The 18,451-nt window shown below is 34.8% G+C and overlaps 2 protein-coding genes across 2 annotated transcripts; both read right to left on the reverse strand.

Annotated features, from left to right (window-relative positions):
- Positions 1-58: 58 nt before the first annotated feature.
- EXO1 (Rad2 nuclease) lies at positions 59-16,071 on the reverse strand. The gene is made up of 12 exons (XM_051216662.1): positions 15,767-16,071; positions 15,613-15,732; positions 15,458-15,581; positions 12,070-12,207; positions 11,012-11,194; positions 8,577-8,947; positions 6,393-6,492; positions 5,594-5,729; positions 3,837-4,136; positions 3,356-3,746; positions 2,932-3,256; positions 59-1,496 (listed from the first exon to the last, which is right to left on the reverse strand). The coding sequence occupies exons 1-12, from the start codon at positions 15,925-15,927 to the stop codon at positions 1,362-1,364; spliced, it is 2,484 nt and encodes an 827-aa protein (XP_051073816.1). The 5' UTR covers positions 15,928-16,071; the 3' UTR covers positions 59-1,361.
- A 457-nt stretch (positions 16,072-16,528) lies between these two features.
- Positions 16,529-18,011, reverse strand: MS3_00000482 (uncharacterized protein). The gene is made up of 4 exons (XM_051208228.1): positions 17,799-18,011; positions 17,694-17,762; positions 17,403-17,649; positions 16,529-17,360 (listed from the first exon to the last, which is right to left on the reverse strand). The coding sequence occupies exons 1-3, from the start codon at positions 17,924-17,926 to the stop codon at positions 17,496-17,498; spliced, it is 351 nt and encodes a 116-aa protein (XP_051073817.1). The 5' UTR covers positions 17,927-18,011; the 3' UTR covers positions 16,529-17,360; positions 17,403-17,495.
- Positions 18,012-18,451: the final 440 nt, after the last annotated feature.

Below are 18,451 nucleotides of genomic sequence, written 5' to 3' on the forward strand. Positions count from 1 at the left end.
TTGATTTTTAGGACTGAAATTGGCATATGTGCATACTGTGCGTAATGCCTCGATATAGCCTTAATCCACAAGCATTATATGCAAATAGGGCGGGACGCACGTCCTGGATCCCACTGCTAACCACTATTCATCTTTATTTATAATGCTTGTGGATTCAGGCTATATCGAAGAAATACGCACAGTATGCACATATGCCAATAAGAGACTGATCAATTTCAGTCCTAAACATCAATTGAAAGATTCGAGCAAACAATATCAAGTGAATTTAAAGTGAGCCATAGTTTATCTTTTTATCATGTAATTACCAGGAGCTTGGATTTCTATATTTTTATATCCACCTATTTATAAACTTTCGTTTGACTCGTAAACTGTTGTACTACGTGTCAGTCCAGACCTATCTATGATTTCCCCATTCCTCTGTTTTGTATTACGGATAACTAAGTTGACCATACACTTTAATTCTTAATTTGTTAGTTACGCAGTCTGTTGTTTGAGAAATTATTATTGCATGAATTTCGAGTCAAAAGAGGATAATTATGCTTGCTATCTTCGTCTTTTGATTAGACGCTGAGGACTAATAGGCGTTAGGATCTCGGGGTAGTTGTTTAGTAATCACTGTATCCTTGGCAAAGTAGATTACTGGTCTGAGAGGCAGTGTAGGTGAACAAGCTGATAATCGGACTAGAGAACACAACCGCTCCCATGATAAACGGCACGGTCACATGGTCCCCAATACAGTTCAAGCACTTGTTATTTTCGAAAATAAAGCACATTCTAAGCTTAACCAATGTTTATAAAATCCGTCAACTAAGCCAAGAATGACGATGACTAGAACAAGCACATCTGTCATCTGAACAATGCCTGACGAAATATTAACAGTCTGGATAGGTATATTAATTTACCCAATAGTCCCAATGGAACTATAATTAAATAATCCAAACACAGATAATGATCAATCGCTGGAAGGATATAGCTAGAAGAAACACTATATTTGCGTAATACTAATAACTACTATTTTTTTTATTTTATTGAATACTCTTATAACCATTTTGTTTACAAAACAACCGCTATTTATATTTTAAACAACCCTTCTAATATCTACATAAATCAGAAGCTGAGGTGAAAATTCCGGATCGAAATTACAAGTAATAAGAAACAAAGACAAGGTCAAAAACTTTAACGTAATTAGACCAATCGGAAGGAAAGAAATTTAATTCCCAAAAAATATATACCAATAGATCTAGGAACGAAAGCAGGAATTATATCGATATGTATATACTCTTATATATATATATATATATATATATATATATATATATATATATATATACAAGAAAAAAAATATTTAAAGATTGGTAGGTTTATTTAAACTTCCATTTCTGAAAAAAAGAATCCAAAGTTGAAGATTGTACAGATGGTAAACGATTTTTGCCAGATATCTTTGAATGTGAAGAGTGTTGTTTACTGTTAAGATTGTTATTTGATAGTTTTGAGATCTGTCAAATAAATAAATACATAAATGTTAAAATAGTACATTTATCATTAAATTATTAATGTCTGCTTGTATACAGTAAAAAAACAATAACAACAACAACAACAACAATTAAGTGGATGAACAAAAACTATGCTATTGGATATCATGAGACTATGTTGATTCAATAAAAAAGTGTAAGTTTTCACTTTTAAATTTTATTGAAATTTGTTGGTTACAGTAAATAATTACATTACATTTTAACAATTTAATTATATGAAGCTTACATTGTTGTGTTGAACAGTTGTAGCTCAAAATTGAATGTAGCTATTGTCTATAATAAAACTACGTTAAAAATGTTCAACGGAATGATAAAACTTCATTATCATAATAAAATTGAGTTTTAGTTTCAATCATAAATTTTCACTAACAGATTTATGAAATATGTATCATCAATATTTATTTATTTATTTAACCACATAAACACTGCTACAAGTAGGCACCAAATAGATATGCTCCAAATAAATCATCCGATTTGTGTGAGGGCTGTGATACTGCCCGGGTGCCCAGGCCGAAGCAGGTGGTTATCTTAGGGGGCCACACCCTGAGCCTTTGACCTTCAGGTCTGACCCACAAGGCAGTGTATCATCTTGAGAAGATGCAGTTCCATGGAAGCCAGTGACCAACGATTGGTTCATACGCCATTTGTCCCCGCAGGACACTGGAGCCCATGTGCACCAATGGTTCGGAATCTGGTTAAAGCGCCGGACATTCGCTTTTCATTTATGAAATATGTATCATCAATATACCGAATAACTAATTTTGTGGCACACAATTGATTTTCTTAAATTTTGCTACTTTTTCATATAATATAAAACATTTGTCATAAAGTATGCTTCAATTAAATGCTTTTTTTATATAGACAGCATTACTATTATTAAATTCTTCTATGGAAAAGAATTTTCCACTAAACCTATAGCCAGATAACTGATTCCCTTTTTTTAATTCAGTGAATGTCCTTTATTCGCCAGTTTCAATAGAATTAGTGTATATATACCAATCACATTATCAATATGTCAAAGAATATCAAACTGTTAATCTTATTGTTTACTACTAATGCGATGATAGAAATTATGATTCATCAGAATACATTTATATGATTGCGGGTTGCACATCCTATCAAATTCACCATTTTCATGTTTTTCTAGAAATGTGAAAAGGCAGATATCCAATCCTCGAACAAAATCGGCCGATAAAAAGGCCCATATGGTGGGGAAAATCTCTCTTTCTACAAATAATTAGTGAACTTAGACCACTAATCCAGATTAACTTTAGCTCTGACTTGGACGAATTTACTTCGTGTAGACATTTAAGTGCAGTTGTTGGAAAGTAGCATTTTCGAAGACAAAATGTTATATTTCAATCTATGACGTAGTACTCCTTCAGTTAAAAAAACTTACGCTATTGTGTTTTACATCTAGAATGCTCGCGTTCGGTAGTGTAACATCGGAAACATGAGGATTTTGTACACTTGAACTTCGGTTACTGATTTGAGAGAGGCGATTACAAGTAGTTTTTCCATTTGGCAAACTTGAAGTATGAGATGCAACTTTATGCGAATTTAGAAAACTTGGAGATGACTCGGTCGAAGAGGAGCTATCTTGCAACTCAGTTTCCCACTTGTTAAGGTCAGGTGTCAGAGAATCTGAAGAATTGGACTGTTTATTGTTTGACTCAATCGATGAAGAATTTCCCCACAGTTGACAGGGTTTCTTGTATTTGAAGCTTTAAGAGAAAGAACAAGGTGATTTATAGAAAATTATTTATTCTGAATAATAAGTACGCAAAATATTTTTCACTAATCAAAACGTTTATTGAACTTACTCTAATGAGCGTCGACAGCCAGACTGCATATTACTGCTGAAAACAATGGAAGAACAGTCTTTACGTTCATCATTTAACATTACAGAAATATCGAAATTATTATCAACTTTCTCTTTTGATTTGCATAAATATGATTCGGAGGCTATTCGAAACGGATTTGAATTAGCCTTGTAAAACACTGGACTACGAGAAGTTTGAGAACGACCAAGATCATCATTATCACCATTCAGTGAATTAATGATGGCATCGTCTATAGCTTTTGGAACATCACTTTTCTCTTGAATTGGAAAGTAACCAGAAGCAGAAACAATGGAAGATGAAAGATGATTTCGGTCTTTCAGTTTAAGTGTAACTGGAAATTCTTCCGATTGACCGTAAACTTGCAAAACATCTATAAAAAATATATGTATTAGAAAAAGATATCTATTAAATTAAATTAACAACAACGAGAACACTTTGATATAGTGAACAAAAAACGAACCGGAAGTGTCATCTACTGTAGAGTTATTGAGTCCAAGACATGGGCGTTTAGGTGAATCCTGATGTTCGATTTGTGGAACAGACATACTGTTTCTTAGGTTTTTAAGACTTTGTTGAATAGCTGCAGGAACCAGTATTCGACGTCCACAAGTTGACTGTGTCTTCTTCAATTCCAATTTCTTTATAGGTGATTTCTCAACCGGGTCTTTATTTTCTTTCCCTGTAGAAGAAAAGTCTGAATCAGTTGACGAGAAATCTGAAACCGGTTCAATGCAACCATTCTGAGAACGACGAAGCCAAACTACATAAATTGTACAAAAAACGAGACATGAGTAAAAAATAATTTCAAAATGACTAAATTAGTATGGTATGTGCATTTTTAATCTGAATGTACCATAGACTTAAATTATTCAAAATACAAACATTATTCAAGTGATAGGTAGGACTATTGTTTATGCTACTTATGTCTGTCTACATAAGTAGTATGTAACACCGATTGGAAGTGGAAAACCTGGCACCATAAGGCTATGAAGGTTGATTTGGAGCAAACGGAAACGGAAAGGAATTGTAGGTCGGAATAATCTTGCAGGATGTGAAAAACAAATGGAAATTCGCAAATGAAGTATTCAATGTATATCTCTCATAATTTACTAAGATACAGTTGGTCGTCCTCACCTGTGTTCTAGTTCATTGAAGAACAATCACTAATTGTCCAGTTATGTAGGAACGAGTAGGTAATTCTCACAAACGTCTACGTCTACAAAGACTATCTTGTTGACTCTACATTTCATAGTACCCTTTATCATTTTGAAAACAGCGACAACAAGAATTCTGGCAGATTAACATGAATTCACTTTATGTCGTTTGGTTCTCGTCAGCTACCTACAATCTATGATATTTAAAACACAATTATGAAATGGGTTTAAATTACTTACATGAAAGACTTGACTCTACATCTCATGGTTTATTTTTCTTCATCTTAATTTGACTAGAGATTTGGTTCACTATAACACTTATCTTTTGGCTGCTATTATTAAAAATTCAGTATTTTATGCTGTTAGATTTATTAAATGGGGTAGCAGTGTGAGTTTGGTCTTAATTTAGTTATTCAGTCTAACAAAAACCTACAGAAAAGGCATCATTTGAAATACAGCGCTGCGATATTTTATCATTTAGGATTCATGCTCATATATAAATATTCTTAACTCACGTTTGAACACAAGTATCTATAAGAATCAAGTAGAACATACCATAATGAAATCGGTCACCAAAATGAAAATCCATCAGCTTTTTTATATATTCAGCATCAAGGTAAGTAGTAGTTAAGATAGTAGTACATGAAGAAATAGTATGTTTTAAACCAACATGAATGTTCTAGTTTCTCCCTAATAATGATTCAACACAAGATTAAGGTAATTAGTAATACTTATTGCTTAATCACGCATGCAACATAAGTGTGGTATCTTTTACACTAAAATTTATAGATAGCTTTGATACTTATGTCTTCAATTTGCATTTGTATATCAACGATAAAATGTTGTTGTTATGTGGTAAGATTTATAGAGTGACATCTACCATAAAAGTATGATGTTCATATAACATACTAATTACTTTGTTTTCAAATCTACTTACAATACAACAACTGAAGACAAACATCGTTTTAGTCAATTTGATCGAGATTGTGACTAACTGTTAAAAAAGCAACTCTATTTCTGTACACAACAAAAAAAGTAAAATCAATAAAAATAAATCACGTACATTTCTGAATAGGATAACTTTTATCCCATATGCTTATTTTCAAACGATCGGGATTAGGTCGTAATCCTGATGATTGTACTTTTGTTTGAATAGTTGAATGTCCGATGATGGCTCCATTTACTTGCATTGAATTATTCTAAGTATAAGAAATTAAGTGTTCCACAAAAAAATGATGAGAGCGAATGTTAAAAATGGATTGAATAAAAACATCAAACTGACCTAAGAAACTTGATTAGGTCGAGCATCTGCACGAAGACACCTCATACTAAACACCATAAATTAATTTCTATAAATGATTATTAGGACTAAATAAGTTACGCAAACTCAGTTTCCGAAACATTATTGATTGAATTTCCTCCAGTATATCAAGCAAGTAAAAACTGTTTATTGATTTTCTCGCACGAGTGTCTTGAAATGTGTGAGTGGAAAGAACTATGTACTAAGCAAGGTTTGCTCATAAAATTTGAATAAATTCCTCAAGTCACACGTTCAACATACATTTTGACTGCTTCTCAAAATGAGATAGGATAGTGTTTTGCAATTTTGTCGTAAACAGTATAAATTAAATTTTAGACAGAGTCAGGAAACAATTTGATGGTTAATATTAAACCTTATGGTGGCCCGAGATCTGATTCCGATTTGCTACAATATATTTTTGCCACAAACTTAATTCATCACATTAACATAACAATTTTTAATCACTCAAATTATTCACTTATGCAGTTTTCCTCACATCAAGGTACACTAGCAAAAATAATGAGAAAATTTTCGTAACGTAAAGTAAGACACAATGACTTACTTTTGATGTACAAGGGTAGTAATTATCTATAATGGTATCATCAGAATAGCTGATATTTCCAAGAGCTCGATTGAACGCTTTCTGATTGTCTTTTAAAACCCTTAAATAAAAAGTGTTAATAGTTCACCAGTAAGTTAAACGTGAGAACTTGCTAAGGAGAATCCAGGTTGTCTAATAATTTGTCATCACATGTTAGTTCTTTCATGAAAAATTAACCTCTACACAATTTTCCTAATTCGAATTTTTGTAATGACGTTTGATACTATCTGATCGGCTGTTTTTATACTTAGTTAGCTTTGTCGTGTCTCAATGTCATCGACTGTTACTATATAAACACAGTTGTTTCATTTCAGTTTGACTTGGTTGCGAATACGAAACTATCCTGAACGTCCCTTTTTTATCGCCGTGTGTGAATTATCAACGTTGAGACGAGTTTCCACTCTATCGAGTTCACCCTAGGACACATTCGTGTTAGAACAAGCTCAATAGATCGTAAATAGCCATTACCGTAGACAAAACTGGAAACCCAGTAGAAATTGTATTTCTAGATACAGTAGAACTTGATCAGAAAAATCAGATTAGTTCGAAACTAAATATCACAACCACCAAAATTTTAAGTCTCACATCAATAAATGGTTTGAGTAATTACTTATTTTACAGGTAATATATGTAATTAACGAACGTATCAATCCATTTACCTTGATAGTTTTAATGACATTAGTGAATTAGTGGAGGGTAAAGTCTATGCTCCATTGGGAGTAACAGGCGTAAGTAAGTAAGTAAAGTCTCAACACATATAAAAATATGTACAACTTCAGCCTACTTCAGTTGATTATAGCGTGAAATATCCGATTGGCTATCGTATATCAGTAGGCTTCTGAATATTACACGTAAAAATAAAGGTGTACGAATAGCTAGTACTCGATTACAGGTACTTTAGAACCACTGTTGATATTGTGTAGGGTCGGAAATCAATTGGTTAGATGGAGAACTTCAAGTAAAGGAAGTGAGGAGGATTTACGGGGCTTATCTCTAGCTACAAACAACTAAACGTGTTGGTAAAAAAACTAAAGATAAAGAGAAAACGATATGAAGTTAACTCATAGAGCTACTGACTGTTAGTCAAAGCCATGTACACAGTAGCATCCTTTTAGGTTGGAGTTGGTGAAATAATCATAATAACTGATAGGGAGCTTGAACGATAAAGCTCCAAATCTGTGGCAGCAACATTAACTCTATAATTTCTAGGTTTTGAATATCGTGCTATTCAATGCCTCATATTCATTGATTTTATTTTTTTTCTATTGTTAGTATTACTATCTATAATTCTGTTTCATCGATTAATGGACCCCCTTTTTCTGCCCTATTGTGAAGTGTGACAGCTTAACTTACGTACATTTGTCCCATTTCCTAAGTCATTTATGATCAACTGCTTGAACGACAAATATATCTAGCATAACCACGATTTATCTACATTAAGTAACATACTCTACCCATACGAAACTATGTAAACTATTTTTTCTTTTCGTACTTGACCGAAATCCATACAAACGACAATTGTAAAAGGGGAAAAGGAACATTTCCTGAATAAAGTGGATGTATGTTTATGAAGCAATATTACCGAAGAGGAGAAAATTAATTGTTACAGAATGATGCTATATACCGAACATTACCCTTACTAAATATTGCAAATACTTGTGATACAATCTGGATATAGCCCTTTAATTTTCAAAATACTAATTCCTTACTCTTATAGGACCAAATACAGATTTTATGTTGGAATCGTTTCAGGACATTTTTAGTGAATAATTCTATAATTTATACAGAAACTGAAATATTTTAAATAACACCGATGAAGATAGTTTGTACATGATAAGCAAGATATTACTTTACTATAAGCATTATATAGATGCTAATTTTCAGATAATTGATGTCATAGGCAGGTTTGTTGCACATTTTAGATTTGATTCTTTATCTCTACATCTTTCAATACAAACTTATCATGTGTACTCCCTTATCTTTAGGTAGAACCTCTACAGAACATACTGAATTTTTTAACTTCCTAATAAATTAATAAGAACAAACTGATGAGAACAAGCTAATTCATGGATCGCCATTGAATGACTCAGAAATTCAAAGAAATCACTAGTTGCTAAAAATGAATATGAAACTATTTCAACATACCGTCCTGCATAACTAAAGAGGTCAACTTCGTCCTCATTTGATCCTTTCAACTCATCTAAATTATGTAATTCCTCATCTATATCCTCAGGAGTAGGTTCACTGAACCGCTTCTGACATCTAGATGCGATATCAAAGATGACTTGAAGTCGAAACGTCCGCTCTGCACGTACAGCAGCATTAAGAAGTGATTCACTTATTTGGGAACTTTTGTTGTAATTAGCTGTTTTTACGTTCTGTCGTTTGTCACGAGTATTTTTAGTATTCACAACTTCTGTATCATCCTTCGCAAGAGCATTATTACTAAGTTTGGTATAAAACCCCAATTTCGACAACAGTTCTCTGAAATTTGTTATGCGAGTCTGACGTAATATCTACAAAATCCAAAAATTCAAAACTTTGTATGATTAAGTATTAATTATTTGTCTACGTTAGATAAACAATAAATAATATATTTGTAATATCCTCATAGGTACAAAAATTAGGTTTTCCGACGTTTCATCACTTAGTGTAAGCCACATCTTCAGAGAATAAATAACAGACTTACTGATGAATTTCCTAAAAGTATTTCTGATAGTACAAATAGAATGAAACGCGCGTCCTAGACTCCTCAACTAGCTACTACATAACTTTGTTAAAAATTTTGAATAAATGACAATATCGAAGCAATTCGCTCACAAGGCACATATGCCAGCAGAGATTGATTAGTTACAATCATTTACATCAACAACGGAGAACACGAAGCCTTAAAAATAAAACTCAAATAACGCCGACACAAACTCCTTCTAGAAAAATCCCAAGTTTAAAAGTGCTTGGTTTGACAAAGTATGACATATTAATCCATCCCAACAAGCGTATGATTACTCAATGTCAAAAATATTTTTTAAACCCGAATGATGTAGCCGAAAATGTGAGTGCTCAGCTTAAACTCCCGTATAATGAGTTAGGATTACGATACAAACTTTCACATCAAGACAAGGAAACCTGATGATCAAGACATTAACGAATTGGAAGCAGAAGCTGTATCTGGTTGCCGCTAGAAGCTTTTCCAGCTCATCCAAGCCACTGACGACAGGAAATTCGCCGCCATCGAAACAACTGATGGAACGCCAGTTAATGACATTCAAAGGCATCTCGAGAGAAGGGCATAATTCTTCGAGGGAAAATCCAAACATTCTGTTGCCCTAACAACATCGACTATGTTGTCCTGTACCTCCTTATCAGTCACTAAATATTCACCTAATAAAGACAACGTTCGTCGCGAACTTCAACTTCTGAAACGCAATAGATCACTAGGTTCAGGTAAACTACCACCAGCTCTTTTTGAAAACGGCATTGAACTTCTTACGAGGGAACTGAGTTGTTTGAAAAGGTTTGCAAAAAGAGTACTACAGAATCTTGAAATGGGAAGACCATCGTCCCTGTTTTCGAAAAAGGTTCTATGTAATCTATCAGAGGGTAATTCTACTTCCGATAGCACATAAGCTATTAGCTTCGGTCAGACTCTGAACATTGTTCAGGGCTGATGAGGGACTGACTCGCAATGACCAGGCTCGTTTTCATTTACATTGTGAATGTATTGATCACATATTTACACTGCGCCAAGTGTTGCGCGTTAGTGGAACATAGATGCGATTAAAGCATGTTTCGAGCACGATTGTGTTGCTGAACGGTGAATGACTACTTATCTAATCCGAGCTAGTCGATACTAGGAAAAGACTCTAAAATCTTTTGTAAAAGCTATAAATATATTAACGTTTTTCTTGTTGTGCTTCTTATTTCTTTCTACCATTGTTATTTGGAATATAATTTATTTCCTGTTCAACTCTGTTCTGATTTAAAGACTTGTCGAGTGAATTGGTGTCCAAGAATACTAAGCAATAGGAATAGCTGGGTCGTAATAAGAGAAAATCATAACAGTGGCGGCAATCTCACACTGATTGCAAGCCAACAACTGCTATGTTTTCTTTAAATCACGGCCGTTATCGATGGTGCTATGAGATTACCTGTTGAAGGATGAGTCTGGGAAGTTCCTAAAAATATTGAAGATTTGTAAAAAAACACCTTATGGAGGGTGAGGGTATACAAATACCTTGTTCAATGCTACCGTTACTCTTTAATTTTTCCTGAAAACAGCTCTGAAACAAATTCATAGTGATGTGGATGTTTCCCGGAAAATGACTTTTTGATCTTGAGAATTAAACACTGGTGGATAGGTGATACAACTCATAAAAAACATTAAATTCATTAAATATAGTTAACCAGACAACATGAATGCCAGTCAGAAAGGGAATTACAAGAGCAGAGAAATCAAAAATGTTAATAATGATGTAAACAAGAATGGAAAAATAACAAATAACTCGATACTTGTGAACATCATAGCAGATCCTTAAGTTTCTCTCAGTTTATAAAATATAATCGTTTAGGAAACTACTTACTTTAGCAGCAGTGTTTAATCCTATGCCAGGAATTCCACTAAAATAGTCACAGCCGGCCATAATGCCCATAAACCTAAATTTTGATTCGGTGAATTGACTAGCAGGAATTCCACAGCATTCACATATACCAGATGCGGCTGCTACAAGAACCCCTGATCCCGATAAATCAAGTTTGAATACAACCTTTAAACAATTTTTAGGAATAATATAGGCAGCGGAGAAATTAAACTTATTAGATATTTCAAATGGGAATAAAGGAACTATGGATAAAAACGGGATATTGTGCTAACCGTTCCAATTATCCTGAAAGAAATATGTCTCAGCCTCTTCAGTCGGTGCAAATCCACAACCTAGACAACTAATCTTTTATTAGTTATTTAAAATTTTCTTAGCACCAGTGGTTCCATTGAATGAAAAAAAAACCTTTGTGGAAAATTACGGTAGATTAGATGCTATTTAAATATTTCGTCTCAAATAGTCGTGTTTTATACCCCTCACAAGAATATATGGAACTTCTAAGAGGAATTTGTTACACTTGTGAGTGAACTATTTCACGATTTTATAACACTTGTTTGGATGACAAACTTTTATCATACAATAATCTACAATGTTTGATGTGACACAACAGACAAGTGACGTAGTCAATATAAATGACGATTATGTTTGAACCACCGAGAAATCAGACTTCACCGCAGATAGTTTGCCATAAGCCTAAAAGTGGCACTGATAGAAAGAGAACTCTTCAACAACCAATCGTTAAGCACTGAATTTTCTCCCTTCTAGTAACAACCGCACTCAGAAGACTGCTTGCTTTTAAAATGACGTAAATGCTGTTGCTGAGGTACAATCCAACTAAGATTGAAAAGCACCTAGTAGCTTATGGTATGTTACTTGCCAATTTAGGGAGTTATTTCAATGTTAAAATAATGAGATCCAAAATATGTTTTTGCTGAATATCCATTCAATTTATTATTTAAAGAAACTTAGGGGTGGTTGCTCGATAACTTGATGGTTTATTAATAGTTTTTAATATCAAGTGTGCATTTGAAAGCACTTACCTGTCTACATCCAAATAATAATAAATCAGAATCTTCAGTGATGACAAAGTCGGCATAACCCGTTCGATTAAGATACGCTAGTTGAGCATCTGCTTCATATGGTGCGATAACACAATCAACACCCATGTTACGAGCAGCCTTATAAGATAAGTGAGAATAAAATCGAAAATCTAACCAGTGAATAATCAAGTTATGTTGTAAGCAAATACGACTATTAAATATATGACTAAAAATAACATGTGAGGATAACCACATGGGTCATTATAGTGGTGCAAAAAAGTGTTAGTTAACAATCTAAACACAGTTAACTGAGGCTAAAACAACCTTCAAGTCAAATAAATGTGCAATAATTAAGACGAAAATTACGCATTAATACTAAATACTGACATAGTTAATAAGATATTTTGATAATTTCAAATTCAAAACCCTAAATTTTCGAAAGTACTATTATATGGGTCGGTAAAACTGAAGATTATACGAAATTACCGATCTTGACTTAGATCAACTTTTTGACATCAAACTATGGCTGTACTCCTTGACTTTAAGGCAGCATTCGACTCTATTGATTGAGAGGTTATGTGGTAGTGTCTATAATTTAAACACTTACGTTGAACTTGTACAGTCTTTTTCAGACACTAATGGTCAAATTAGGGCTTACAGACAACTGTTACCAGAATTATTACCGTCAAGTGGATTTCGTCACGGTTGTCCGTTTTCTGCATTCTTATTTAACATTGTCATAGACGTCTTAATGCCTCACTTTTTAGAGGTTGACCTGTTCCCAGGGTGTTCAATTGTTGATTTAGATTACGCAGACGATACACTTTAAGCAATACTGCAACCATGCATGGGGTACGGTGATATAGATTTAAATAGGAAATTTTGCTTTATGATAGGTCTGCGTCAGCGCCTGAATTGAGTGCGTCGATTACTTCACTTATTTTGGGACTCATATCAGTCTGAATGGGTTGGTGCTAGACAAAATATTGGAACGAATTCAGAAGGTTTGGTTGGTGTTTGTCAATTTCCTTTGCTTGTGATGCAGGAGAGATATACCTTTGACAACCAAAACACGAATTTACTGAGTAGCACTTCGCCCCTTTCCACTTTACGAGTATGAAACGTAGCCATTAAGAATACAGTATATTTGTAGGTTACCATTATTCGATCATACGTATCTTCGAAGCATCGTTTGTTTTCAGGGTACCCCGAGTGAGCAACGCTAATTTTAGGCATAAGGCACTAGATAAATATGCCAAATCGATCGATGAAGTGGTGAGTCTTCATCAAATGAGTTGGTTAGAACAGATGTTACGTATACCCAACCACCGCGTACTTGGTATAGGACTACGTCGAAAGCTAGAGCCTGGCAAAACAAGACGTGGGAACAGTCAATTAAATCAACAACCGGAGTGAAACAGGTTAATAGATAAAGGCTACCTGGTTGAGGTCCGCTTGATTGTTGTAGTTAATGAGTAGACTTTGAGTAGAATGACTAGGAATCGCTCGCTATGCCCGATGTACATCCATTTTTTGTCCAATTTAAAGCTTTGAAATCTCTTCATACTTTTCTTTTTCTGAACCTACTCTTTTCTACCACTAATGATATTGTTACTCCCTTTACCACTGCCATGTATCTGATATAACTTCACCTCGCTTTCCTGGTGCGGTATGGGGACTTGAACCAACGCACTCGTGTGCCACGTCTTACGCTGGATATGAGTTATTAACTGAGGACGCGCAGCAATCTTGTATCAATATCTAAATAATGATTAGCCCGCTGATAGATCTTTTCTTAAAGTTCCACATAGAACTAATCAAGAGTTAAGCACAAAAAAGTTTCAAAAACACAATCGAACAAGCTTAAAGAGAAGTCTCAATATTCTTGCAAAGTGGGCAACGACTGGAACCTCCCACATGAGTAGGCAATATCCGTAACATCGATCAACAATTTTAAGGAACTGAACGGCGAGACTCTAATTTAGGGACGAGCCAATCAGAAGCGTTTGAGCAATTTCAATTCTGAGTCAATCAGAAGACAGCATAAAGTAAAAATATATTAAAAGAAAGTAATAAATTACATTGGATATTCTTCTTTGACATGATTTAAAAACTCGTATGTTAGCACCCTAACCCTAACCTTAACTCTAACCCTAAGCCCTCACCTAACCCTAACCCTAAACCTTAACCCTCAACTAACCCTAACCCTAAACCTTAACCCTCAACTAACCCTAACCCTAAACATTAACTCTCAACTAACCCTAACCCTAAACCCTAACCTCACCCGTAAACCTAACCCTAACCCAATAGACGAGTTTCGGCGAGACTCTAATTTAGGGACGAGCCAATCAGAAGCGTTCGAGCAATTTCAAGGTCACGAAGCCAAGTTCAACACGCGCTGCTAACATACGATCGGTTCACATAGGATTTTAGAGAGTAGGTGATTAATGAGAGGTTACAACACATAGGACGGTGAGACTCTAATTTAGGGACGAGCCAATCAGAAGCGTTTGAGCAATTTCAATTCTGAGTCAATCAGAAGACAGCATAAAGTAAAAATATATTAAAAGAAAGTAATAAATTACATTGGATATTCTTCTTTGACATGATTTAAAAACTCGTATGTTAGCATCCTAACCCTAACCTTAACCCTCACCTAACTCTAACCCTAAACCTTAACCCTAAACCCTCAACTAACCCTAAACTCTAACCTTAACCCTAAACCCTCAACTAACCCTAACCTTACCCGTAAACCTAACTCTAACCCAATAGACGAGTTTCTATTCCATATGCATTGTGAATTCAGAACCTCTGAACCTTAATCAAACCTTAACAAGTTTTTAAATCATGTAAAAGGAGAATATCTACTGTAATTCATTACTTTCATATAATATATTTTCACTTTATACTAACTTTCTTCTGTTTGGCTAATAATTGTCAAGGTCACTTAAGATTCGTTCAAAGGTCATCCTTAAATTAGAGTCTCGCCAAACTGAACCTTTACAGAGATTTTTGAGGATTAACCTAGTTTAACCAATCTACTAGATTTATTACTAAAACGTGAAAAATTTTAAGCATAAAGCGATGATTCTTAGTCATAATTACCCTTAGAGTTAGAAAACTCTACTATAAGCCACAAATTTTTCTTTCAAAGTACGTATAAATAGTACGATTCCAATCGTCTGTTTTATATTCAAAACTGAAAACAGCTATATATATCAGTAAGTCGTAACAGTAATCCTTTCCAATAAACAATCCAATTACTAACCACGTACACCCGCTTTTTAACTTGGCTTCAAATCTCATACGGAATCTAAGTTTGCGCATAGTAATCAGATGTGTATTTAAATGATTTAAATAGCACAAAGGAAACACTAATAATACTCACTCGAAGAACCTCGTATGCCATTTCGGAAGTGACGAACACCGACCTTTCAAAGCACTCTTGCGCAGCTGCCTTATCTCCCTTCATAAGATATTCTGCAGCTTTTTTTCGATTTAACTCTTTGGTCCTAAAACATTAAGCACAGTAAATGATGTTACTCTCGACGTTTTGAATCCGTTTCGGCCTTGGATGGCAAATCTGAGCCGTCAAATACAAGGATTGGTTTAACATTGCATGACTTCATGAGGTTGATGTACTTAACAACATACCGGACGTATCTGAAGTGGCATCGTAGCTAAATATGATACTTACTGGTCAGTTGGAATCCCAAGTGCTAGATCGGAAGCGCATGCATATGAAGATCTATGGATCCAACAGTAAACATCCACAGCAGCAACATAACCACTAAAGTCGGCTAGATTAATAGGAACTGATGCATTTTTTAAGAATGGAAGAAGACCCTTGATACCCATGAAGGGTACAGTTTAGCTTTTGGTAGGTTTATGTCTGGCCTAAAGATGCAAGGCTCAGAGTACGTCAATCTGGAAATCGAGATTAGATCCCGATCCAACCTTAGAAACTGATATTGAGAAGACACAATCCGCGGCAGTTCATAGTGTATCGAGAAGTAAGTCAGAAAAACAAATCATATTGAGTCTGATACTACTCCATGTAATATTTATAAACGTTTTTGAAAACTCTTTATTTTTTTGTTCTAGCTATAGCGACAAGCAAAGATAGAAAATTTGCAATAACAGTAGAATAACATATCATTCTTTCCGCCGAATAGTCGAATGTTTGCCTAAAATTCCGCGAATTTTCGAATTTTCGCCTAGATATCTGTCTACGTTTTGCCTAAATTTCAGCCGATTGAACTACTTTTCGCCTAAATATCCGCCGAATTATCTACTTTTTGCCTACATATACGCTTAATTTTTTTACTTTTCGCCTAAATACACAAAGAACTGCCTATTTCTGATCCATTGGCATAACCCTAAAGGTCTCCTATGTTCGCCTTTATTCCAAAAACAAACCGCACTAAAACTGCAAGCCACAGGAAAAGGGGTATATTTGTAAATAATTTTATTGAAAATGAAAAGCGTATTATTGTACAACATTATGGCACAAGCTTGAGCATCAACCGTTTTGCATATCCACTGCAATTGCCAAGTCATTGTTATTTGAAAATATCTGCAAAAGAAGGAACAGGTTATGTTTTATTTATAAGGCATGTGTATTTAATCGCTAGTTCACTAGCAATCAAACACACTCTCTCAACGCTTCAATAGCTTTCCATGTAAGTAAAAATGTAAGCTGTTTTACCAAAAAATGTTCATTAAAAATTAAGTAGAACATAAAAAGATTGTGCGAACTTTCGCCTTTAGCCACGTATGTTCGGCTATTGAGAATTGAAGTAGTCGTCCCGTGAATTCTGAAGTTAAAAAACAACAAAAGTCACAACGATATCTCAATGACATGTCTTGGCACAGCCAAATGCTTTAGGCTAAACTTACGGTTATGTCCGTAAACACTGATGACTCTAACTATAGAGCCGTAAGGAAAGTTATCACTTTCAATTAGTACATACCTGCCCTTCTTTCCTTCTCTTACGCTTTATCACTTTATCTCTGACATCGTGAAAATAACCTTGTGTCGCAGAGCTTCTCAAGGTCTTTTTCGTTGACAGAGGATGATAAAAAGCGATTTGTTAATGCACCTGGAGTTTAAATAATAAATATGAGTTACTCCGTATGCAGCCGTAAAACCGGCATTTCTGAAGTGCTCGTTTTGAATAGGTGCCAAGTAACGGGAACTTACTGGCAACCTCAGGTGTCAAAAGGTGCAACAGAACATACCTCGTTGATGTTTTGGGATCGTCACTTGATAACCTTGTAACCATTGCCATCTGTAACAGGAACAAATTATTAAATTAATGTTGATGACTTACAAATCTGTTCCTGGTTTCTTTATGCTGCAAACCAGTGTCCAGCATCTGAAGTTTCTCTTCAGATGACAAGGGGAGCCGCTGACTCGAGATTCCTCAATCGAACTGATGCGGTTGTTCTCGTTCATTGGACTTAAGTAGTAATTGCTTGACATTAATACTTAAGTCCGTAATGGCTGTGGACATTTTCTGCAGCATTTTACTAAAGTCAGTCATAGTTGACGAAATGTTCCGCACCACTGTATGCAACCTGTCGAAGGTGAAAAAGTTCACTTGATGATTCAGGTGACTTACTGGTCCGCTATAGCACCCCCGACATGCTTAGATTCCGATGTTGATGGTGATGTCTCTAAATGCGACGAACTAATTCGTGAACATCTAAGTAGTAATGAAACTTACTTGGCAATTGGCGAGACGAATTTGTCAAACAACCGGAATTTTAGATATTGAACATGGCTATTACCAGCCTGCATTTCAGCCACGTCAATATCAAGTGATTTGTAAAGAAATTCTTCTTTACGCTTCATTGCACCTCTAGGAAATGTTAGTAAGATTATTGTACAGACCTCTTGGGCTTTTCTATGTTTTGTGGCAATGTGTTTTCATCCGTAGAAGTGTTTTTACGGCGAGATTCTAGTATTTGCAAAGAAACTAATAGATGTTCCGCAGACTGCAAAGAATCTATAGTGAATTATAGTTTCTATGTTTTTTACTTACCCAATTCGTAAATTACATTACATTTCATAACTGACCAGTTGTTATCTGGTTTATCGCAGTTTCGCAGGTGCGTATCTACCAGCTTTATTGGAAAAAAGCAAAGTTCCTTGCCTACTGTCCACTTCTTGGATGCTATCATAAGCTGTTTCTTGCTTATGACGTTTCGCTTGTTAGTGGGCTAACAATAACATAAGACGGAATTAAATGGTTTATCGTAATTAATTCAACACGAATGAAACAAGATGCATTTACATTAAATTATGGAACAATGGGATTATAACTAGATTATTGATACAATTGATGGCTATACATTTACAATCAATGTCCTCAAGCGA

The sequence above is a fragment of the Schistosoma haematobium genome, chromosome 1 (genome assembly GCF_000699445.3).
Source record: "Schistosoma haematobium chromosome 1, whole genome shotgun sequence".
Classification (NCBI taxonomy): Eukaryota; Metazoa; Platyhelminthes; class Trematoda; order Strigeidida; family Schistosomatidae; genus Schistosoma; species Schistosoma haematobium.